We start from the raw sequence: 24,667 nt of genomic DNA on the forward strand, positions 1-24,667 counted from the left end.
GTTGTCAGAAGTTTCTGGTACTGCTGGGGGGTAAGAGGGAGGACTGGCAGAATGCCCTGCCCTGGTCGCTAGACTCTACACGTCGTAACGGTTCAAAGTGTACGAGTTTGGGTAGCTCTGCCGGCTGTACTGGAAGTGATCTGTCAAGATGCTGGTGCGGCCGTACTGATAGTCCCCGTGCGGGGGGAAGAGAATGCCGTTGTGGGGCTTCTCCAGGGTGCTCCGATGATGCTCCTTACTGCTCAGGTCCCCCGTTGTGATGGGGAGGAGGTGCTTCCGGGCTTGCTGATTCGCGTCATACTTGGTCTGTGAGGTCAAGAGAGCAGGGAGACCATTGGCTCCTTGTCCGGGACACGCACAGAGGACAGAGGGGAGCTCGAGATTCATGGCCAAGCAGCCTTCAAGGCCAACACAAGTGTCACCCCTAGCGGGGCTGGGCATGGCCAGTGAACTGTTATTGGACCGGCCCTACCTGTCAGCCATCCCACAGCCTTACATCGGAACAATCTTCGCAAGGAGGGAGTGGAATTCCCAATAAAGCCTCAGTAGATCCGAGAGCCACACTGGAGTGAGGCATGAGCCTGGGGTCATCTACACAGGAAAAGGAAGCCCCGGGCAGAGGGGGCTGAGCCTAGACCATAAACCAGTCAGTGGCAAAGCTGGCAGCTGGAACCCGGGCCTCTTAGTTCCTGGTGAGGCCCTTTCCATTCCCCGCCCCGACCAACTCTTGGTAGACTCCCTGGGCGTCCGGGGGGACAGCCTCCCCCCACCCCAGACTCACCTTGTTGTACAGAAAGACTCCCAGGATGGCTGTCATCATGCCCAGGACGTTGGTGCTGGTGACTGGGTTTCGCAGCATGATCAGGGACACCGTGATGACCATGATTCTCTTGGTGGCGTTGGCGACCGAGTAGCTCAGAGGGCTGATGAGGTTGAGGATGCTGAAGGCAATGACGTTCTGGGCAAAGTTACAGAAGCCGCTGACAGCCAGGAGCAGAAGCGTCCAAGGCCACTGGGACACAGAGGTCTACAGAGACAGGGGAGCGAGAACAGCACTGTGGTCACATGCTTGCCCTGGCGGGGGTGGTGACACAGTGGCTTATCAGGGTCACACATTCGCTGGGGAACAGACCCAGGTGGGTCATCGTGTGATACCAGGTGCTTTATCTATACAACCTCTGACCTTCCCGACACTCTGCATGGAGCAACAATAATAATAATCACCACCCTTTCCTGCTGAGGAAGTGGAGGTTCGGGGGGGACATCAGCTACCCAAGAGGTGCAGAGTATGACACAAACCAAAGCCTTCCCTTGTCCCTGTACAGTGAGGGCCAGGGCTCTGGGTTAGCAGAGTGAGGTCTGCTTTCTGGATATCACCTCAGTCTGTTTGGGCTGCTAAGACAAAATACCACAGGCTGGGGGTGCTTACAAACAACAGATGTTTATTTCTCACAGTTCTGGAGGCTGGAAGTTCAAGATCAAGGCACCAGTAGATTCCGCATCTGGTGAGAGCCCTTTTCCTGGTTCAGGGTGGCACCTTCTCACTGGGTCCTCATATGGCAGAAGTGGCAAGGGAGCTCTCTGGGGTCTCTTTTATAAGGGTATGAATCCTATTCATGATGGCTCCACCCTCATGACCTAATCACCTGCAAAAGTCCCCACCTCCTAACACCATCATGTTTGGGGCTTAGGTTTCAACATACGAATTTGGTGGCGGGGTGACAAACATTTAAACTATAGCAGACATGATGCACTGTATAAAATGGGGAGGTCCTGGGAAGGCAGCCTCTGGGTGTGTGAAGACCCCCCCCCCCACCGCCGCCAAGGCTGGGAGTCAGAGGCTCTGGGTCTGCCCCATCGCTGGGAACCCCCGGGCAAGCTGCTCGACCTCTCTGTTTTCTTCATCTATGAAATGGGGAAGATTGACCCCTGATAAGTCCACCCAACGCTGCTGCTATGAGGATCAAATGCAATCATAGCTTTGAAAGTGCTTTAAAACAATCCCAAGCCAAACAAACAGGAAGTGATGCTATCGTCAAAACTTTAGTTACCATTTGATCCTCACCAGAAGGAAGCCACCCTAATGAAGGGGGCCCAGAAGTCAGAAAACCACAACTAGCAGACATCGGGACCACAGAACTCCTCAAAGAGCCTGGGCTGATCCCAGGCCGATTCTCAGGCTGCTCTGGCCTTTGACAAAGGAGGATGCAGCTGGGTCCCCCCAGGACAGTGGTGTCTAGTGGCCCTGCCAGGATGGGAGCTGCAGCAATCTTAGGGCAGCGGCCTGATTCTATCTCTACCACCCTCTGATAGGGAACGATCACGTAGTCCTCTTAAAGGTGAGGGAGATCTGAGTAGGTGACCTGCTCAGAACGTTGCCCTAGTTGGGATAATAGCCTCTGTAAGGCATGTGAGCCCACCAGCACGCCTTCAGGGTGAGCTGGCCTGTTCTCCCAGCAATTCTTCCCTGAGGTGACCCATATGGACTTCCAAGCTATTTTTACAAGGCAGCCAGCTTGCAAAGATATCTACCAGGAAAGGAACCCAGCCAATCCAGCTTTTTAAAAGAACTGACATAACAATAAAGTCAAGTGTTTCTTCCTCCTGGTGGATAGTTCCATGTGTTTTCACACATATTGATTCATGTAGCCAACACTGCAATCAGGATTCAGAACAGCTCCATCACCCCATAACACTCCCCAGGGCTTCTCTGTGCATACCCCCTCCCCCAACCTAGGCAACCACTGATATGTTCTTCATGATAGGTTCATCTTTTGGAGACTGTCCTATAAATGGAATGATACAGCATGGAACCTTCTCAGACAGGTTTCTTTCATTCAGCATAATGCCTCTGACCCCCACCCCCACCCCACCCTGTCAAGTTGTTGTAAGGGATGACAGTTGAGATTGCTGAGAAATGTTCTGCTGTACAAACATACTGAAGTTACCATAACCATTCACCCGTTGAATGACATTTGGGTTGTTTCCAATACTCTGTGATCACGAATAGAGTTGCTATAAACATTCATCTACAGGCTTCTGTGTGAATGTGAGTTTCATTTCTGTAGAGTAAATACCCAGGAGTGAGACTGCTGGGACATATGGTCAGTGTATGTTTAACTTCAGAAGAAACTCCCAAATGTTTTCCAGAGTGGCTGCATGATTTTGCACTTGCTCCAATGATATATGAGAATTCCAGTTGTGGCCCAGCCTTGACAAACATGGTACTGCCAGTACATTTTATTGTAGCCATCGTACTGGATACGAAGTAGCATCTCATCTTGGTTTTAATTTGCTTTTCCCTAATGACTAATGATGTTGAACATATTTCACATGCCATCTGTACAATCACAATGGTGAAGTTCAAGTCTTTTGCCCATTTTTAAGCAAGCTGTTTTCCTACTATTGAATTTTTAGAGTTCTTTATATATCCTGAACACGAGTCCTCTGTCAGTATCTCATTGGCAAATATTTTTTCCCAGTCTGTAGCTTGTCTTTCTTTCACTTAATAGTGTATTAGAAAGCAAAAGTTTTTAATTTTGATGAAGCCCCCATTTACCAATTTTTTTCTTTATGGGCTTTGCTTTTGGTGTAATGTCTAAGAACTAATCACAAGTCATGAAGATTTTTCTTCTGTTTTCTTCTAAAGGTTATCATTTTTGCTCTTAAATTTAGGTCTAGAATATATTATGAATTAAATTTTGTATAATGTGTGAGGTTGAAGTCAAGGCTCAGTTTTTGCCAATGGATGTCCAATTGTTCCAACACCATTTGTTAAAGAAACTATCCTTTCTCCACTGAATTGCCTTTGAACCTTCATCAAAGATCAGTTACCCGTATTTGTGAGTATAAGTTCAAACTGTCTATTCTGCTTCACTGATCGATGTCTCTCTCCACCAATATCCATACCTTTATACTAAGTCTTAAAATTATGTAATGTGATTCCTCCAACTTTATTCTTCTCTCTCAAACTTATTTGGCTATTCCAGTTCTCTTGCCAGTCAATGTATGTAAATTTTCCAATCAGCTTTTCTATATTAAAAAAATTTTAATATATATAGGTATACATCTATCTCCATGTATACACACACGCACAGATAGATTAGTGTGTCAACTTTTTTTTCATTTACACCTTTGACAAGGAGGAAAATTAAAGTTAAAATTTAAGTAGTGATTTATAGTTGAATTAATACTAAAGAATAAGATTTTTTGGGTAGAGAGATTTTTATTTCGTCCTTTCAAATCTGTATTTCTTTATTCTTTTTCTTGTCTTATTGCCCTGGCTATGATGTCAAGTGTGATGTGGAATATGCATGTTGAAAGTAAACATCTTTACCTTATTCCTGAATTTAGGGGGAAAAGCCTTCAATCTTTTATCATTATGATGTTAACTATATATGCCCTTGATCAAGTTGAGGTAGTTTCCTTCTATTTCTAGTTTGTTGACTTTTTACAACTCATGACTGGATGTTGGACTTTGTCAAATGCCTTTTCTGCATCAGTTGGTATGAATAAATGATTTTTGTTAAACTATTATAGTAGATTACACTGACTGATTTTCAAGTATTGAATTAGCCTTGCATTCTTGATTTAAATCCCACTTTTTCATAGTGCAGCATGCTTTTTATATATCACTGCATTTGATTTGTTCTAATACTTTGTTAAGGACTTTTGCCTCCATGTTCATGAGGGATTTTGGTCTTTTTCTTGGTTTTGTTATGAGCCAAAAGTGTTCTTTCCTTTTCTGTTTTTTTGGAGGAGATTGTATAGAACTGGTGTTTATTTTTCCTTAAGTGTTTGGTAGAAATTACCAGTAAAACCATCTGGGTCAGATGACTTCTTTTTAGAAGGTTTTAAACTATGAATTCAATTTCTTTAATAGCTATAAGACTCAGGTTATCTTTTTCATCTTGAGTGGGTGCGTTTTGATAGTTTGTGGTTTATGAGGAACTGGTCTATTTCATCTGTTGTTGAATTTATGTGTGTAGAGCTGTCAGTAGTATTCTTATGGTTTTAAGGCCTGTGAGTTCTGCAGTGCTATTCCCTCTTTCATTCCTGACATTTGTAGTGTCTTCTCTCTCTCTTTTGTTTTTGGTCAGTTTTGCTTCAGTTGAAAAAAATTCTTTTTCTCCCTTGAGACTTCCTCTTTGGCCCAGGGGTTATTTAGAAATGTGCTGATTAATTTCCAAGTGTTTGGAGATTTTCTCATTACCTTTCTGTTACTTACTTCCGATTTCATTATGATCAGAGAATATACTTTGCATGTTTCCAATCATTTTGTTAAGGTTTGTTTTGTAACAAAGAATATGATCTTGGTGAATGTTCCACATGTACACTTGAAAGAATGCCTATTCTGCTGTTGTTGGGTAGTGTATTCTGTAAATGTCAGTGAGACATCCAGTTGGTTGACTGTGGTATTCAGTTCTTTATTCTTGCTGATTTTCTATAGTTCTGTTGATTTTGAAGATTCTATATTTGCTGGATATAGAATTATCTGTTGATAGTTCCTTCGTGTCAGTACTTTAAAAAAAATGTTATTCTACTTTTGGTTTTCATTGTTTCTGATGAGAAACCCGCAGTCATCCAAATCGCTGCTCTATAAATACTGCATCATTTTTCTCTGGCTGTTTTCAAAGATTTTTTTCTTTGTCTTTTCATCTTTTTCTCTCTGTGGTTTAAACTGGATAATTTCTATTGATTTATCTTCAAGTTATGGACTTTCCTCTGTCACCTCCATTCTGCTTAGCCCATCCAGTGAGTTTTTAAGCTGTTTTTTCCATTCTGAAACTTCCATTTGGTTCTATTTATCTTCTGTTCTTCCCATTTGTTTCAAGAGCATTCTTGGAGCATGATTATATATCATTGCTTTAAAGTCTTTGTCCAATAATTACAACATCTGGGTCATCCCAGTGTTGGCATCTGTTGATTATCTTTTCCCACAAGACTTGAAATTTTCCTGGTTCTTCATATGCCAAGTAATTTTGAGTTATATCCTGGACAGTTAGAATACTATAAGACTGTAGGTCTTATTTAAGTCCTGTGGGGAATGTTGATATTTGTTTTAGCAGACTCAGCTGGGTTCAGGCTACAAGCTTGAGCAGCCTCCTGTGAGTTGTGGTTCCAATGTCAGTTCTGTTTTCAAAGCCTTTTCAGTGGTACACAGCTCTGTCCTGAGTGCGCTCTACCCAGTGGTCACTCTTGGTCCTAGGTAGTAGTCTATCCTGTCTTTGTATGCTGCTAGGATCAGATTCCCATGTGTGCAGCTCAGGAGTGGGCCCAGGATTTCATGTTTTATGAGGTCACTTTCTCTGGGTTCCTCCTCTCCATGTCTCCTTGGTACTTTATGGTTTCTGAGGGCTCCCTCTTTCAGTCCTCCAGTCAGAAAGTTGGAATTAATTACCCATTCTGCTGTGTCTTTCCCACAACTGCACCTCCTTTCCGGGGCCAAGCAGTGGGAGGACGAAGGGAGGGAAAAAATGCAATGGGGCTAATCCCATCCTGTGACTGCAGAGGGAGGCTGCCCCCCTCAGCATCTCAGGTGCCCGTGGGACGTGCTGCCGCCACTACCATGGGATTGCTGGGGGCCTGGGATGCGAGAGAACAAAGGAAACAGAGAAAATGGGGGATTTCCTCTGCTCTCTCTGAACATCAGGAATCTCCCTTCCCCGTCTGCAAGCCAGCATAGAGGGCTTTTGACTCTGTTCTCCCCCAGGGCCCACTTCTGCATTTCCGGCTGCCTTGAGTCCAGGCTGGAGACACAGGAGGCAAAAGAAAGGCAAACTCACAGATGGCTCAGTGGTACTTTGCAATCTGGTTTTCTCTACCGGCCTGCCTACTCCCATTTACTTTCCAGGTTTCAAATACCTGTTTCACACATCCTGTCCAAACTTTAAAACTAGGCTTCCTGCTCCCAAGTCTGGTGATCTGTGCCTGGCTTCAGCTCAACTGTTGGCATCAGGGCTGGGCGTGTCTGGGAACCACCCGCTGTAGCCTTTGCTTCTTGGTAAGATGGCGAGTAGCAGGCCCCAGCTGATATTCTCCGACCTGAGCCTCCTTCCTCCTACTATGCAGCGCCACACTGGAACAGAGCTAACTCACCTGGCTGCTGTGGGAGACACAGGGCAGCGAGGAGGAGCCCCGACAGGAATCCCGCCCTTCAGGCGGCAGCACTGTGGACTACTGCATGCTCCTAGGGCTGCTGTTAAAATGCACAAGGGCCCATTCAAGGTAAAAAATAGATGGCCTCAATGAGAAAAACTAGAAGAAAACCGAAAAATGTCCAAAATACAAGAGAAAAGCAAAGCAAAGAGAGCAGACAAAAAAATAAAAAAGAGAGAGCAGAGTAAAGTGTACGTATACCTGTTTGAGTGTATACACACAGACCCCAATGAGTTGCAACAGGACAGCGTAACAGAACTGATGCCAAACCTATAGACAATACTATGCAGCCAATAAAAGGAACAAAAAAGACCTAACAGGTCAGTATGGAGTGATCTTCAGGACATGTCATTGAGTGAAAAGAGCAAGGCACACTTTTCTAAGTATCTAAAAAGCCACTTTTTGTGTAAGGAGGAGGGAGGTATGAACACACTTGGCCCTCAGTATCTGTGGGGCATTGGTTCCAGGAGCCTCCAATCTGAGGATGCTCAAAGTCTCTCACATAAAATGGCATAGTACAATTTATAGTCGGCCCTCCATATCTGTGGGTTTCACATCTGCAGATTCAACCAACCTCAGATGAGAATTTTGATCCTCGGTTGAATATGGGGACTTGAAACCCATGGATACGGAGGGCTGACTGTATATAGAAATTTGCTTATGTCTGTGAAGAGAAACACTGAGAGGGTAAACCAAGATTATAAAAATGGCTACTTATGGGGGTTGGCAGTGGGGAGGCAACAGGGACTGAAGTTAGACTTCTTTGAATAAACCCTGTCATATCATTTGGGTTTGGAAATACAAAGGTTTGATATATTCAGTGAGGGAAAAAAAATTGCTTAGAAGTTGAAAACAAATGGAAGGAACCCAAATGCACAAGAAGTTGGTGACAGAGGCACATTGTGAAAACAGTTATTTTAAGTGCCCTTAGAACACAGTATTCCAGTTGTACATCTGAACGAAACCCGTTTTAAGGACAAACAGAGCTGCAAAGAAACCTTTACTGTTTCTCTGTAGCTACCTGCAGTTGTCTGGTAGGGATTCTCACTCTGAAGCAGTTATATGTGTGTACAGTAGAATCATGTATGAACAGTTTCTGTAGTATACTGCAAATAAGAAATGTTGTGAGAAACCAAATGTACCAGAAAAGACACACATGCACAAAATCAAAGCAGTAATAAATCATGCAATGTTAAATTGGAATTAGAATGAATCAGGATAAACTCTCCCCTCTGCCACCAAATACGTCTTTCCTAGTTTTTTACTGCCAAGTCTTAAAAACAATGACAACCCAACAGCAGTGAGCACACGCAGTACTGAGATGGTATCTCTAAACACGACTCTCTCTCTCTGCTAAAAGCAACCCGGTTCCCTGAAGGAGTGGCTGATTGCAGGTCTGGGACGGGAGGCGCACAAGATGAGGAAGGACATCCTGTGGGGCCAGAAGTTACCCAAGTCTGATACGCACTCTCGGAAGGGCAGGGAGCCCATAAGAAGGACTCCATCAGCCCAGACAAGATACTCTGAATATTTAAAAAATTAAAGGTACAACTGAGAAACACAAGTTCACAATGATACTGAAAAGTAAATAAATCAAAGAACCCTCCTTCACCCAAAAGAAACCCTCAACTCCCTGGTTAACACTCCCTGGTTTTCTTTACTCTGAAAACTGGTAACTAGAAGGAAAGAGAAGCAGTAAACTGCTTTTCATGCACTGTACTTCCAGGTAACAAACTAGTTCCGGTTGATGATGGAAAGTTCTTCACAGAAACATTATAGCTAATCGACATGTAAGGGAAGTTAGAACACAGAGCCACAGTTGCCTCACCTGGAAACCAGAGATAACCTCCACTGTGTCCATAGGTGGTGGTAGGGATTAAAGACCAATGTCAAGAATCCAGTCAGACCTCATTAAGCCCTAATAAACACTGACTCCATCTAACTCGGGCCTGGAAGAACCTCCTTCTTATCACTGTCACCTGCATTAGTTTCTAGCACATTCTCTGGAGGCTGGTCCTGTACGTGGTGGGAAGATGCTCTTTCCTGTGCTCAGAGAGCTATGGATACATCTGGTGCCAATGGAAGTACAGAGGTGACACCAAGAAAGGACTCAAGCAGTGCAAGCACAGTTTCCAAAAGGCAAAGTGAGATCTGAACCAGATTGTTAGGATGGGAAAGTTGCCTGTGCTGGCATTTTTTTCTTCCTTGAATGCACTGGCACAAATGCAGCAGCTATCAGCAGCTGGGATCTAGCACGACAGAGAAGGAAATGCACAGGCAGCCTTCTTACCCGACTGCAAGCGGTGTGAGTCATCAAAGAGCTGAGGGCTAAAAGGGCTGGCTGTCAGAGGCCTCAGATGCCCCAAAGTCAACACAGAGGCGTAACTCCCTGACAAAGCGCCTGCTTTGGAACCAGTTATGAAAAGGGCATGTTCTTGACACAGGCCAACTCACCAGGTCGCTGCTGACTAGGAAAGCCGAGAGGTCCACCAGGACCCACGTGGGGATCATAAAAAAGACGGCATGGCAGCCCAAGATGTTCAGCAGCCGGAGATGGTGGATCCTTGAATCTCTTAATACCTGAAGGGAGAAAACCTCTTTAAAGGGTGATCGAAGCTATAAGGGGCAAGGGGGGGCTCTGCTTACCCAGGCTCCAAACATGGTGACTGTACATTAACCCTGACATCTGACCTTGACTGCCAAACCTGAAAGTGCACCTATGACGAGACACTCAGCCCATGTCCAAAACAAGCACGATGTTTTGTACATGAAGGACCGAGAAAAGAAAAGAAAACAAAACAAAAACAGAAAACACCAACACTCAATGCTGGTGAAGCTACAGTAAAACAGGCACTCTGAAATGACACTGGTTAATGTCTAAATTGGCATATAGTTCCAGAAAACAACCAGGCAAAGTATATCAAGAGCCATAAACATCTCATACTCTCTGACCCAAGAACTGTAAACCTACCAAAAGGAAATAATCTGAGAGTCAGAAAAATGTTATGCAAAAAGACGTTCATTACAATATTATTTATAGTGAATAGCTGGAAATAATCTGCATCTGCAGCAGGGAAACTGACTGCGTTACTTGTGATACCTGAAAAGATGTGATTATTACTAGAGTTAGGAGCAATAACTTTCAATGATATGGGAGCATGCAGTATTGCAATAATAAATGAACGAAGCAGAATTTGAAAAGTACGTATAATATTATAACTCTAAAAACTGTACAGGAAAAAACTCTAGCATTAATAGTAGTTCTCCTTAGGGGACAGCACTGCGACTTTCCTCAGTAAAGAGGAAACCCTGCGGCAGGGGGCAGGTCTCTCTTGATTCTTTGTCTCCAGCACCTACTATGGTGCCTGGCACACAGTAGGTGCTCAGTAAGTTTTCTGATTTCTTTTCATTGGGCTTTTCTCCATTTTTTCACATTGAATGTAGGCGAACTTTATAATAAAAAAACAAAAAAGCTATTTAAAAACCAAACAAATAGAAAACCAGCAGAAGGTCAACAGGATTTGTTTTGTTGCAACACCAAAGAAATCCCTACTCGGCCACTTTTTTTTAGATGCCACCCGCACACCCCTGCAACATCAGGTGCACCCTGGATGGCACCCAAATACCTTTTTGGAGAAAATATTCTGAAGCGAGAAGCACAGTGTGGCAGCAAGGGCACTGACAAGCCCCCACATGTCGAAGGACAACTCCGTGACAGTGGCCAGCAGGACGCCGCTGATGATGGGGATGAGTGACAGGTACACCTGTGAGAGGAGGGCAGGAGGGGTGATGGGCCAGGGTTGAGCTGGGCCACCCACCACAGATGACCAGAGGTAAACCTCAGCTGCTGTCTCTTCCCTCCCCAAAAGGACACCGCCTACCCCTCTGAACAATGGTGTTAGCCACAACAGTGGTGCTCTAAGGGGTGCTGGGAGGGGTGGGATGCAGATGGTTCTCGGAGTACCTGAGGGCAGGGCTGTATCACTGTGGGTGGCCCCACCCTCTATACCATCACCCCCATTAAGAGCCACAAACCAGGGCTGGTCCCAATAGGATCTATCCAGCTGCCGCCACCAACACACCAGGGTCTGAAACTTCAATTGTCTGAGAGGCTGGCTGGGTCCCTCTTATTTTGGGCTCTTCCAACATGCAGTTATCCCTGGTAGGGGCACTCCCCCGACACCTTCTCCAGCTGGAGGCCTCCTTTCCCTTCAGGTGTCGGTTCACAAACAAAAGAACTTTCCCTGACCCACCTCCCCCAGACGCTGTCAGTTTCCTCTGCTGTGTGTTCCAGGGAATAGCGCTCCCCATCCCCTATAAGCGCCCTTTATATTGTCTGAGTCCCTGCACTTGCTTAGGGCAGCTCCTTGTTCACTGCTCTATCCTGGTGCCCAGTACACGGCAGGCAACCCAGTAACTGCTGGCCGAAAGAACGAGTAGCGAGTGCCATGATAGGGGGCCTTCCAGAAGGCTCAAGCTTTCCAGGGCCTAGGGCAAGGAATGGCCCTGGAGCTCTGGTGGCTAAAATGGGATCCACCCCCCACACTTAGCTCTTCTTACTCCTGGCTCATCCTTCTCCTACAAAGGATACTCTTATTAAAGCACTTGGGAGACTTTAGGAGGGGGTGGTGAGGCTCCCCACCCTGCCAACGCCCACACACAGGGCCGAGGGAGGCCTCTGAATTCCAGAATTCCTGCTCCCCCCACTACTGGCTGCGGCCCTCGGGCTCTCCCTTTTGAAGTCCCATTTCTTCCCCTGAGATCAGGAATGATTACCCAGCTTTTCTGAACAGGGTGGGGCCACACTTACTCTATCATTATCCTTAGTCTCTTGCCTAAGCCATTCCCCTGTCTTTCCTCTCTGTGTAAGGTTCTGGCTCCCCGCCCAAGCCGGGTACAATGTCCCTTACAACAGGAAACCTGATAAACCCAATGTGATATGGAGAGATGCAGCCGCACACCTCTCAGGCAACTCCGACCTGGGGAGACAAGTCACACCTGACGTCACCCTGCGGGTGGGCTGCAGAGCGCACCCAGATCTTGCAGGGGAAAAGACTGGCTGAAAGAAAACATCAGCCAGGGGTGGCCCCATTTCTATAAGCTGATCCAGGCCACCGCTGTTCTAAGTTACATAAAATACAGGATGCCAGAAACCGACCACATAGGAAAGAGGAGCTCTGTCCAGCATGAAATGGATTCCAGCTGGGACAACAGGAGTCCCACTTCCACTTAAGGACACAGGGAAAGGCTGTCTCTGGCTAACGCCACAGTTTCTCTCCCTCCAAGCCAGGAAATACCCTGGCCTGGCATCTTGAACAGACCCTGAATTGTGCCCGGAGCATCTTCCCTATGCAGCCCTGGGTTCTGCGTGTTGTTTTCACTTCCATTCCCAGACATTCCTGGCTGTTTTTATTTCGAAGACTTTGCTGGGTTTTGCCAAAATCGGACTCCTCTGACTAGCATTTCACTTCTGACCCCAGAAGTCCCAACCTGACCTCTATCTCTTGCAAAGATGTGAAACTCTGTCAGAGTTCCGATCCAGCAAGGAGTCAGATGTTCCAAGGATGTTCCAACCCTGACCCCACTGGAGGGGCATGGGGTTTCTGGTCAGGATGGGACCAAGTTATCCAAGTTGTCTACCAGCAACTCCAGGTAGGTAATCAAAACAGGGAGGAACGCTGCACCTGAGATGGATTGCAGCATCCTGAGATCACACAACAGAGACAACTCAGGAACACACACCCCACACACCACTGCCCCCAGGGTGATTCCAGAACATTAGCAGCAAAAGAGCCACCAGAGGTCTCTAAGCTGACTTCCTCATTTGACAGGAAGCCAGGCAGCGTGCAGGCCAGGAACCTGGACCACGTCACCAGCTGGGCAACAGCCGGAAAGCCCTTGGGGCCCCCACTGGCCCAGAGCCCTCCTGGGTTACCTTGGTGCTCTGTTTCTCCTTCATGATGATCCGGGACAGGAGGACCACCCAGATGGGCATGGTGGCCTTGACTGCAAAGAGAGGCAAGGGGCGTTCAGGGAGCTGTTCTAGTCCCAGAACCCACCCTGGGACTCTGTCCCAGCTCCACTGGAGGGGCGGGAAGGCTTGGCAGCCCCTCAACCTGCTTCAGCTCTTCTATTTCTGTGGGCCTTCCCCCTAACCCAACAGTTCTGATCCGCTCCCAGCAGCATCCGCTGCTCAGCTCCCAGCATTCTTCTCAGCCCCTTCCCTCCCCGAGACCCCTGTGCGTGTCCCTCTCTTGCTAAAAGCTTTTGGCGGCCTCCAGCGCCTTCCGGATATTAGGTGACTTCTCAGCCCGGCATTCCTGACCATCGACTGCACCCCGGCCGGCGCGCTCCTACCCAAGAGCCGAAGCCCCAGGCGGCGTGCCCCGGCCTCCGCCCCCTAGGCCAGCCTTGGCACCCACCGGTGTGCGCGTAGGACACGGGCACCTTCCAGATGCTGACGTGCGCGGACACTGACGCGAAGTACTTGCCGAAGGCGAGCGGCAGCACGTAGCGCGGGTAGAAGCGCGGCGGCAGGAGTGGGCCCGGCGACTGATGCGGACCGGGCCCAGGGCCCGAGACTGGCGGCGCCGGGGGCACGCGCCAGGCGCGGAGCAGAGGCGGGAGCCCCGCGCACAACGCCAGGATGTGGCACAGCGACACGGTCACGGGGAACGGGAAGGCGCTCAGGATCACCTTGTTGACCACATTGCCGCCCGCGCTCAGCGCGTACCACAGCAGGCACAGCGCCGCCACCCGCGCGCCCTCGCGCGCCCCGCCGCTGCCACCCGCTGCTCCTGGGCCCCCGGCGCCAGCGCCCACTCCCACCGCCGCCGCCACCGCCATCCTCACCGAGCGGCCGCCCCTTCCCGCCCGTCCGACGGCCAGACGCCGGGCGGGGGCGGGGCCGGACGGGAGCGGGAGCGCCAGCGAACGCCGCTCCCCATTGGCCGCCACCTCTTGCGTCACTGACACGCGCCGGCAGACGCGCCCGCCACCACGTAGCGAGCGCAGGCCCCTCCCCCCCGGAAGCCCACCCGGGGGAGGGAGGGGCCTTTCCCGGAAGCGGAAGGAAGAAACGGGGACTGTGAAGCCACAAGAGCTCTTTGAGCGGTGGGCTGGCCCGGGGGACCGGGAACGGGGGCCCGGAGCACAAGCAGGAGGGGCGGGCGGGAGCGTTAGGCTCCGCCACGTCCGTGTCTGTGAGCGGGCGATCGAGTTCGTGGGTCAAACCTCGATGTCCGGGCTGCATCGGCGCCCTCCAGATTCCTGATGGCCGGCGGCGGACAACGAAGGTAAAAGACCAGACCTTTCGGGGAGAGAAACCGAATTGTAGAAACCTCTCCTTGGGCTAAATTCTTTCTGCAAACCGGAAACGAACTCCTGTGGCTGGACTCCAACAGAGGGGCCAACCTCAGAGCGCCCCGGAGCACGTTCTGGGAACTCTATGTGCGCTGTGCGGTGAAACGAAGATGGTTATTACCATCTTCATTTCACCGACTGACGGACCGAAGCCCAGAGAAGGGAAGCGACGTGGCTTAGGTCTTCTGGCCAATTTGGGAGCCGTGGTAATGGCAGCCTCCTCGGGCACCTGTCTCTAGGGATCTGCAGGAGGGAGAGGCGTGGTGCTGGTCCCGACTGCTGACGCCCAAGGACCGGCTGGGATAGAGCAGCCCCAAGCCGCAACGGAGGAAAACAAAACGGTGTTTTCATCAAGATGATCTTATACTAAAGGACGTTGTTCGAAAAATCACGTACTTCCAACTTTTGGGGGGGATACGGAGTGTTAAAATTTCCTTCTACCGTGTCCTCACTTGGCAAATTAAAAAGTGACAGCTCAACTTGATCCCCCAATTGTTGGTGGCAGGTCTTAGCTTAACCTTGTGTTCTCAAAGGCAGGCAATATCTGTACCCTAGGGCTTACCAAATACTCAGACACAGGACAGGTGGTCCCTGCAGGGGGTGGGGGAACAGTGACCCCCCTCGAAGGACAGGCTGATGGGTTGCCAACCTGCACCCTAATAGCTTCCAGCTGTGCCTGTGACTTTGTCACAAGAATAATGTCACCCTCAGGATACCCACATGTCAGCTGGCCATATTACAAAATGAGAAAACAGGCACAGTGGACTTGGGAAACTAGTTACTCCACAGCACAAATGGTCCTGCTGACATGCTTTCCTTTTTTCCCCCCTAAAGTTTGATGATTTAATTTAGTCCTCACAACTCTGGGGTTGCACTTGCATCTCCCATATGGGGACAGGTGCATAGGAGTAAAGTGATTAGCCCAGATCCATACAGATGGTAGATGGCAGGGGCAGAGTTCAACCTCACACTGCCCTTAAAGTTACTTCACCTGCTTTTTCTAGGAGTGGGTGTGTCCTGCACCACGGCTATGTCAAAATTCCCCACTGGCTCTGAAACTGTGGTTCTGGGTTGACTGAATGTTCCTGGACCCCTTGGTTTGCTCTGTGGGGCTGGCCCTCTAAAGGGGTAGCTGCTTCCTTACCTGTGAAATTAAGTAGATATGGACAAGACCTATTCCAGAGTGAAAAAAACTAGAAAGCCGAAGCATATGGTTTCAGAGACAAGGGGGAAGAATTAAAAGATTATCACTTTATAGTCAAGGAAGAAAAGTTATTTTTTAAAAAGTCAGCCCCAGCCAGATAGTAAGACAGCCCCAGGCCTGCATGGGGAGCTGGCAGCCTGGCTAGGGCCAAGGGCTAGGCTGCCAAACACAGCTTGGAGCCATGCCATTTAAGAACTACAAATATTTTAGGGGGTAAGACAAGGTCAGTGACACCTGGGTCGTGGAGCCGGCTTGGGAGTGCTTCTTTCTGGGGAAGATGAGGTCTGGATGGAGACAGATGTGGCCCCTTGTTCTGTCACCCCAAGCTAGCAGGTAACTCTAGAGATGGGAGAGGCATCGTGGCCCTGAGTGAATGAAAGGCAAGGTGGAGGTCAGTCTCCATGCAGAAGGCTAATAGGCTGACTTGGTGACTTTGCCCTGCCTACCTCCCCACGGTCTGGCTAGCTGTGGGGCCTGAACCGTGGATATGGGATCCAGGTCTTGGCTAATCCAGAATCCAGAAAGGGCTGATATGGCTGTAAAGGACCAAATTAAAAACAGTTCTCAGACTGGTTTGTGCAAATGTTTTTTTTTTTTTTTTTTTTTATTTCCACATTTATATCACAAGGTGTCCACTTACTGGACCAAATAGCAAAGTTGCTCCCTTCTGCGTCCTGAGAACACAGAAGTCTAGGTACTGTACATTCACTAAGGCTCCTTGTTTTTGCAAATCGCGTTTATGACAAATAACCATAAGGCAAACGAATCTAAAGGAATGGTTATGAGTGTTTCCAGCGTACAGACAGGTCTCTTCTCACCCAACAGTACGGCTTACACACCAGTAGCACCCACGGTTACTTTTGTTTTCTGGGGAGGGGACTCTAGAAAGTTGAACTTTTCTAGATATGTGCAGGAAGGGGAAAATGAAGAGGGAGGAACAAGGAACGTTATTCGTCTGATGGTCAGATGGAAGAGGGGGGTAAAATAAACTCTAGAAACTTAAATTTTTGCAGCATTTCTTTAAAAACTGGGTTGTAACTGAAACCAGATACAAATGTGTGGACGCCCAGGGAGCATTGGTCAAACTGGCTGGCAAGCTGGCCTGCCTGATGCCAGCAGCTCGCTACAGCTGAGAAGCTTCTGGCACCATGATGGAAAAGCTGGCCAGGTGGGGTGCAAACAGAGGCCACAGCGTTGCCCACTGCCTCAAACACTCAGGGCCATGTTAAAAAACAGAAAATGCAGAGATGAGATGCGTGCTTCTGTTGCTGTGTTAAAGGTAACCTCTTCCACAGGTTTTCTGTGCCTGCCTGCAACTGAGGTCCCAGCTCACCGGAGGCTGGGAAGCGTCTGCACCTCTTCTGGGGTGGGGGGCTAACGCTTTTTATAGCTGGTTTGCTATAGAGTTCTGAACTCACTTTGCTGGCCTTCCTTCCATGTGGTCCTTCCTTTGCAATTTTGTTAGTAAACTGGTAGCAGCATTTCACAAAAGAAGGAGAATTTTGAGGGAAGAGCACAGAGAGACCTAGAGACTCTCGCTCCCTCTCCCTCCCACCCCAGGCCGGACCACCCCCCCTCCCCCCCCCCCACCCCACTCCGGATTCCCAACCACTGGAGGCGGCTGGGCCCTGGTGCCCGCCCTCTATGGCTGACTGCAAGGTGGGAATGCACTTAGAGCCCGACAGGCCAGTCAGTCCAAGCAGACATAAGGCAGAATGTTCAACCGCCCGTCATCGCCGTGCGGGTCGAGCGATATGCACTGCGTCCAGTCATACCAGTTACCCTGTGTGTCCTGACACCCGTTCACCCCCGGCCACTGATGGGCCTGGATCCTGTCCAGATCGTCCCGCGTGACCTCACGGCTTAGCCCTGGGAGGTCCGTGGGTGGGCCGTGAGGCACCAGCACGTGCGGCTTCCGGGCCCCACGCCGAGTGCTCTCCTCCTGCTTCAGGTACTCGGACATGAAGTGGTGAGCGCCCGGGGTCTGTGCGCCTGATGACGAGAGCAGGCTGCTCTGCCGGCTAAGGTAGGACTGGATGATCTCGTTGCGCGACAGCTCCTTCCAGTTCGTCTGTTCAAAAGGGCTCTGGAGGCTGGCCTTGGCCTCGGGCTTGTCCAGCTCTGTCCTCGGCTGCTCCGTGTGCACAGGGCTGTCGGCCCGCACTGGCTCTTTCTGGGTCAGAGGTTTGATCTGTCTCGTCATGGGGTCAAAGGTGAGCTTCCGCTCTTTTAACCGGACAGGCTTGACACCTGCCTCGGCCACCTGCCCGTCCAAGTTAACCGTGTAGTCACGAGGCCGGTACCTCTTCTTCTTTTTGCTGTCCGAGCCACCAGAGGAGGCAGCATCGCTGTCTGCCTTGGAGGAGTCCGGGGAGAAGCCTGCCCGGGGCAGGAGGGGCTCGGCCGGTGGCAGCCCTGCCTTGCAGCCCGACCCCACGAGCCGCTGGTGGCCCTCAGGCTGCTCCAGCCAGCGCACCGGGCTCTCTGCGCTGGGCAGCAGCTCAAGCCTCCGCACGGGGGGCGTGGACGGCTGGGCCAGCGGAAGCGGTGACGGCACCTGTGTGGCATCGAGTGACTGGAGCCGAGGTGAGGGACTGGGCACGGAGCCCTTGTATGTGTATGGGCTCCGCTGCCGGGCAAAGGAGCCCTCGTGCCGTGAGTTCCGGGGACTGAAAGAGCAGCGAGGCGGCCCCTTGGGGTGGGGGGGACCTGGAGTCTCGTCCACCCTGTCCAGCTGCTGCAGCACCGCAGCCTTCGTCTGCAAGCAGGGCCCGGGGGGCTTGCCCAGGCCTGGGGAGCTGGTGTGTGGCCTCACGGCATTGATGGGAATCTTGCCACTGTGCTTGTCATTCTCGCTGTGCTCCAGGCGGCCGTCCTCGGGGCCCACGTGCCCGCTGCCGTCCAGGGGGCCGGGGAAGCTCTCAGGGCTCCCACTGATCCCATTGGTGGGGAGGGGGGACGAGTTGGCTACCAGGGAGTCGTGGCTTACTTTGGAGACCTTGGGAGGTGGCCCAGGGTGACCAAGGTCACGCTGGTCCCCCCGGCGCTTGCGGCTGCCCAGCCTGTCCAGCCGCTGCCCAGGCAGCCTCTGGATGTCATTGCGGTTCTTCAGGTCATGGATGCTCTTGGGCGGGCCAGCCGCCCCTGCCTCCGGCCGGCAGTTATGTGCGCCCCCATTGGCCGAGCCGGGGGCACCCGCCAGCCCCCTTAGTGCAGCCTCATTCTGGTGCACGGGCTCGATGAGCTTCTGCCAGCTCCGCAGCAGCTTCTTGGCCCGCTTGGCGAGCTCCTCGTTCTTCGTCTTCTTGCGGACGTCGTTGATGAGCTTCCCAAGTCGGGTTTCCTACAGCCAGAGAGAGATGATGACACACTTTTAGGACAGGGACACCCCATGAAAAGGGAGCTGAGATAGAAATGGGGGGAAGGGCCCCATGTCTCTGAAATACCTATGAGGATTTTGGGTCCCCTGTGACATTTAAATTCTCAGCTCCCAAGTCCTCAGACCTTATGGTCCCAGAGACGGCATTCTCAGAAGCATCATCTCACAGGCTCCCAATTCCTGGAGGCTGTGGACCATTTAAGGCTACTGCAAAGCATCCTGGGGGAGCACGTTGTGGCAAAGGCAACAGCAAACAGAGGGCCCTGAACAAGCGTCACTCACTGGAACCTCTGCTGGGCATGCACCCCAGAGTGTGCAGGGCCTCCTGCAGAGAAAGGGGCCCCAGACTAAAGCCACCCATTTCCTGCAGTGCCTGTGGGAAGACGGTACTCTTGGAGCATGTGCTGTGGGCTGGCACAGTGCAGGCCAGGAGGGCATGCCCCCCTCACTCCTCTTAAGGCCCTGCTGGGCCAATGAGCAAAGTCTCTGAGGCTCCAAGAAGCCAGGAAAGACCAGGGTTGGGGCAGCCCAGGCCCAGCCTTCACTGCCCTCCCTAGTGTTCAGGCCAGAAATGCTCACCTCCAGTGCCTCTTTGGTAATGGGGTATTTCTCCAGGCTGGAGATGACTTCCTGCACCGCCACCATGTTCCGGATCTGCAAAACAAGAGCTACTGGTCAGACCCCAGGCACTTCTCCCCGTGCCAGTCTGCTCCAGAATGCTTCCTTTCCCAAGAGCCAGTGGAGCCAGCATCACCAAAGCCCCCACCTCGTGCAGCCTCCTACCTGCTCCCAGGGGCCAGCATGGCACCCAGCGTGCACCCTCCGGTCTGCCTCCTCTAGTGCATGGTGACCAGTTTACCATGAGCCTGTCTATGGACACGACCACCTGTCCAAGTGGCTGTCACACAACTGAGATTTACTGTGTTTATGAAACAAGATTTGCTCTTCATATGGGAGATGCACTCAAATCTGCCATCTGGTTGAAGGATTTATCAAAGTGCACCAAGTTGAAAAGAGCCATACATAATAATCTAATCAATTTAGTTAAATTAACGAGATCTTCAGAGTTCATCTAAAGACACCACAAGGAGAGCAAAAGTCAAAATGGGAGAAGACCAATGCCACAGGGCCCCGAGGATCCATCTGGAGCATACAGAGAACTTGGGCCAGGAAACACGAATAGGAACTGGACAAAACAGGAGATTGTGCAGCAGTGCTCAACTCTCTTAGTCATCAGCAGATGCAGACCGAACCCACCAGTGCCTGCTACACTGCATACACACCTGACTGGTGGAAATGGGGTCTGACAATACCAGGTAGTTCTGGGGTGCAGCCAAATCTGGGGAGTGACGGGGCTGTGTCTAGTCAAATCAAACCTGTGCATGTCTCATGACCAAGCAATTCTATCCTTCACACAATACTTGCTACGAGCCAGGCCCTGTTCTACCAAGGTCTGTTTCCACATAGCACTACTTTGTTGAATTATCACAACCTCAAGGGGAAAGTATGATTATTACCATCACATTTAATGAATGGGGATGGCACCGAAAGGTGTGGGTCATGTGGTCATATGTTATAACGACACCAATGTCTCCCAGGTGTTGAAGGAACAGACTGAGAAATTCAAAAGCACTAGAAATGTGCACAGTGCAGCTTCAGTGCATTAACAAGGTGAAGTTCAAACCACAAAGGATGAAAAGTCACAGAAAATACATATTGTTGATTCCAATTACACCAAGCATCACAGTATACTCAAAAATTAACTCAAAATGAATCCCAAACCTAAATGTGAAAGCAAAAACTCTAAGGCTTCTAGAATAAACAGGAGAATATCTTTGCAACCTTGGGGTAGACAAAGATTTCTTAGGCGCCCCAAAGCACTAATATCCAAGAAAAAATACTGACGAACTGGGCAGTGAGGAGGCTGGTCCCACAGGGACGAGGCCCCCCTCTCCCTGTCCCCAGCCCTGGGATTCTGGCCCTGACAGGGTCTTGGGCTTGCCACATGGCCTGTCTCCACTCCAGTGACCTCACTCTGGTATATTTAGAGCCCTGGGTCCCCACACACTTCTAAACCAGCAGTCCCTGCAGAACGAGCCCAGCGGCACAGAGTGTCCTCGTCCTTGGGCAGACACTGTCCTCCTGCCAGACAGGAGGGGGGAGGCAGAACACCTGAGCAACCCTGGGGGCTGGCAGCAAGCTGGCACTGTAGACCTCACACAGCTGGAGACCCTCCTGGAAGCTGCACAGGGGCAGGGATGCGATAAGGCTTGTGGGCCCCACTGTCACAGCTGAGCAGCTCCTGCACTCGGGCGGGTGTGCAGAGAGGCTTTCGGCTTTGAGGAGGCTCTCAGGCTCTCAGCCCTGTGGAAAGTGCTACGTCCTCTGCCTTCTTCTTTCTGCCCCTGCTGTGTGGAAGTTCAGGACCCCTGAGGGCTCATCCCTCTGGCTCCGGCCCGGCCCTACTCTGGCCATGATGGCAAGGGCACTGAGCACTGTGTGGGGAGCATCACCTGGCATTCTGGAGGCAGTCAGGCCCTTGGGACCAGGAAGTGGACCCAGCCCTGCCCTCACCACACCAAACAGGCAGGAGTCCTGGGGTCTATGCAGTGCCAGGTTGGGCCTCCGGCCTCAGACACAGCCGACAGTGACACCCCGGCAGCCTGTGGCCCTTGCCTCCCACCCTCGATGAGAGGACCCTGTGCATAGCAGGGATGCCAAGGCTCAGATATAGCCAAGGGGAGGCTCCCATCCAGGCTCCAGGCCTATAGAAAGTCCAGCACAGGACCCGTGGGGCAGGGAGATGGGTGTCAGGTACAAGGCAGGCCAGGGGTAGCTGTGGTGAGGGCAGCATCTGAGCAGGGCCTCCCAGGGTGGACAGGAGAAGCCCCAACACCTCAGGAGATGGTGAAATGGCATCAAAGCCCTGGAGAGGGGAGAGGGATCCAGAGCAAAGACAGTGGCATGAGTCAGGAGGCCAGGAGGAAGAAGAGACCCAGGGGAAGTAAGCTGGCTACAAAACCTGCCTTCCATTAACTTCAGCCACTGTGGGAGCTCAACTGCTCCCACTACCCCAACAGGCCACCCTGTTGCTAGATCCTTCCTGGCAACTGTCTGTCTGAAAATACACTCACTCAAGATCACAGCAGAGACCATGCCATTACTGTGTGGGGAGGAAGCCTCTGAGCTACTCCCAGGCACTGCTCTCAAAGAGGGCTCTGGGGCAGCTCTACAGGTCATAGTGCCCAAGGGTCACTCACACGCTCTTGCTGTCAGGAATAGCCTGGCACATCTGTGGCCCTTCTGTCCTTTGGATATCTCCCTTGGGATTCATTCTCAGGGAATGAAGTCAAACCAAAATGAATAAAAAAACCACCTCTCAAAACTATTTGCCAGGGCTTCCCTGGTGGCGCAGTGGTTGAGAATCCGCCTGCCGATGCAGGGGATATGGGTTCGTGACCCGGTCCGGGAGGATCCCACGTGCCGCGGAGCGGCTGGGCCCGTGAGCCATGGCCGCTGAGCCTGTGCGTCCGGAGCCTGCGCTCCGCAACGGGAGAGGCCACGGCAGTGAGAGGCCCGCGTACCACCAAAAAAAAAAAAAAAAACTATTTGCCAAACAGCTTTCCGAAAAAGGGCAGAATTCACACACGAGGGATGTCTGAATACCTGCAGCCTCATCTTCTCATTAGGGATCCTTCAACAGATACAGATTAATGTGAATTTCCTCAATAATCAGTGAAGCCAAATGTCACCTCCTTTCTACTAATGCTGACTTCCCGTGTAAACTGCTCACCGTCCCAGCCCACTTACTTTCATTATTTGACTGGCCTCTTTATTGCAAGCAAATACCCTCTCAGGGTGGTGATGTCTGCCCCTGTGCACACAGATGACTAAATGTGCTCAGGGCTGGCGCTGCAGAGGGAGGTGTCAGGAGCGGGGAGGGCTACTCTGGAAGGGCAGGGAGCAGGCGAGGTGGGCCAGGCAGCGGGGGAGGCACTCAGAGTGGAGCAAAGGCAGGGCAGGAAGTCAGTGGGCAGCCCCGGGTGTGGCCCAGGTGAACACACAGTCAGCTGGTGACCACTGGTGGAACTGACTCCGTCACTACTGCGCCGAGTGCTTGCAGATCCTAGACTGGAGATTCATGAGGGACAATCAGGTATCCACGGTCAGACAGGAAAGTGAATGAACATCCATCCCAGGCAGAAAGAAGGTGAAGCAGCCGGTGTCTCCACATGGAACACAGGGACACCCCCTAAACTGGCCTCTTCCAGGCCAGCTCAGGGAGGGGAGAGAAAGGACTGTCCTCAAGCTCTCCTCACTCACACCTCAGGGATGCCCAGGGGCACACGCTGGGAGGTGGGGAGGGGACGCTCCTCACCACTGACCCAGTTCCCAGGGTTCTTATGCAGACTCCCACCACGTGAGAACCAAGGGCAGGCGGGGAAGCAGCAAGACCTACCTTCTGGTGAGCCCCTCATCATTTGCTAAGTCACTACTCCAGCCAGCCTAAACCATAACGTTTGCTGCTCGACTCACGGGAGGAAGGAAGGGGCGCTGGACACGCACAGGAGACTGGACCAAGGCAGGACAGCAGCCCTCAGAAGCAGCCTGGGTAGAAGTGTGGACTACACAGTGCAGGATGCCACCATTCCCACATCACATGTCTGAAAGTTGTTCTGTGAACTGGTTCAGTGGTCTGAACGTGGATCCATGTGCAGAGGTGGGGACGGCACAGGGGGGACAGACCCACCACTGACCAGCCTCCTCCTCGTGGTAATTCAGGGGATAGGCCCAGGCCCTGAGTAATTACCAGCCTGTGGGGGATTTCCAGCCCTGATGTGAAACAAGGAACTGAGACTTCTTTGGAGTCTGCAAGGTCCCTTGCTCACTGCTCCCTTTTCTCCAGGCATCAAGGGCTCCTGCTCTACCCCAAATCCCCAATCTCTCACTAATTAAGCTGGACCTGTGCAGCCCTGGTGGCAAAGAGGAAACCCTGTACTCCCCAAGTCCAAGCACTGGTGAGACTCAAGGGCAGTAAGCCAGGGCAGGCCCACCCAGCCTGACTCTCCTCACAGGACCACTACTTGTTGGGTTCCTCCAGGGGCCAAGGTCTCTAGCTTTTCTTCCTCCAAACTCCACTTTACAGATAAGAAAAAACGGAGGGTCCAGGAAGGTAAAAGAGGTCCAGTGCTCACCATGAGCTAGAAGGCAGTGGAGTGTGGCTTTATGCTAGCCTGGCACAGGGTATGCCCAACACACACGGCCCAGCTGGTGCTTTACTAGGTAGGGTGAGGGAGGGCACCCAGACACCACCAGGCTGGTGGCGCTGGCATCCCACCCACATACTCTCCCCGACTTCCCACAGCAGGGAAATGCACAGGTTACAAGAGTTCCACACAGGGCTGGCTTCATGCCTAGCAGCACCTATGGTTGGCCAGGCTGCCTCTGTCTCCCCCCAGGGTGCAATGGAGCCAGAGAGATCCCCACGCCCACTGACAACACCAGGGGCTTCAGCCCACCCTCAACGCTTGCCCTAAGCTGCAGGACACCTGGTAAACGACAAT

The 24,667-nt window shown here is 51.2% G+C and overlaps 2 protein-coding genes across 2 annotated transcripts in view; both read right to left on the bottom strand.

Annotated features, from left to right (window-relative positions):
- Positions 1-14,058, bottom strand: part of SLC35E1 (solute carrier family 35 member E1) — a 16,703-nt gene extending 2,645 nt beyond the window's left edge. The window contains exons 1-6 of the mRNA XM_059062724.2: positions 13,581-14,058; positions 13,094-13,164; positions 10,785-10,922; positions 9,613-9,738; positions 782-1,027; positions 1-306 (exon numbers count right to left, since the gene is read on the bottom strand). The exon at positions 1-306 is cut by the window's left edge and continues 2,645 nt beyond it. Coding sequence (XP_058918707.1) covers positions 76-306; positions 782-1,027; positions 9,613-9,738; positions 10,785-10,922; positions 13,094-13,164; positions 13,581-14,004 — 1,236 coding nt within the window. The 5' untranslated portion in view covers positions 14,005-14,058 and the 3' untranslated portion in view covers positions 1-75. The remainder of the gene's footprint in view (positions 307-781; positions 1,028-9,612; positions 9,739-10,784; positions 10,923-13,093; positions 13,165-13,580) is intronic.
- A 2,276-nt stretch (positions 14,059-16,334) lies between these two features.
- MED26 (mediator complex subunit 26) overlaps positions 16,335-24,667 on the bottom strand; it is a 39,346-nt gene continuing 31,013 nt past the window's right edge. Inside the window, exons 2-3 of the mRNA XM_059062722.2 lie at positions 19,683-19,757; positions 16,335-19,067 (exon numbers count right to left, since the gene is read on the bottom strand). Coding sequence (XP_058918705.1) covers positions 17,415-19,067; positions 19,683-19,757 — 1,728 coding nt within the window. The 3' untranslated portion in view covers positions 16,335-17,414. The remainder of the gene's footprint in view (positions 19,068-19,682; positions 19,758-24,667) is intronic.

The sequence above is a fragment of the Kogia breviceps genome, chromosome 4 (genome assembly GCF_026419965.1).
Source record: "Kogia breviceps isolate mKogBre1 chromosome 4, mKogBre1 haplotype 1, whole genome shotgun sequence".
In the NCBI taxonomy this organism is placed as follows: domain Eukaryota; kingdom Metazoa; phylum Chordata; class Mammalia; order Artiodactyla; family Physeteridae; genus Kogia; species Kogia breviceps.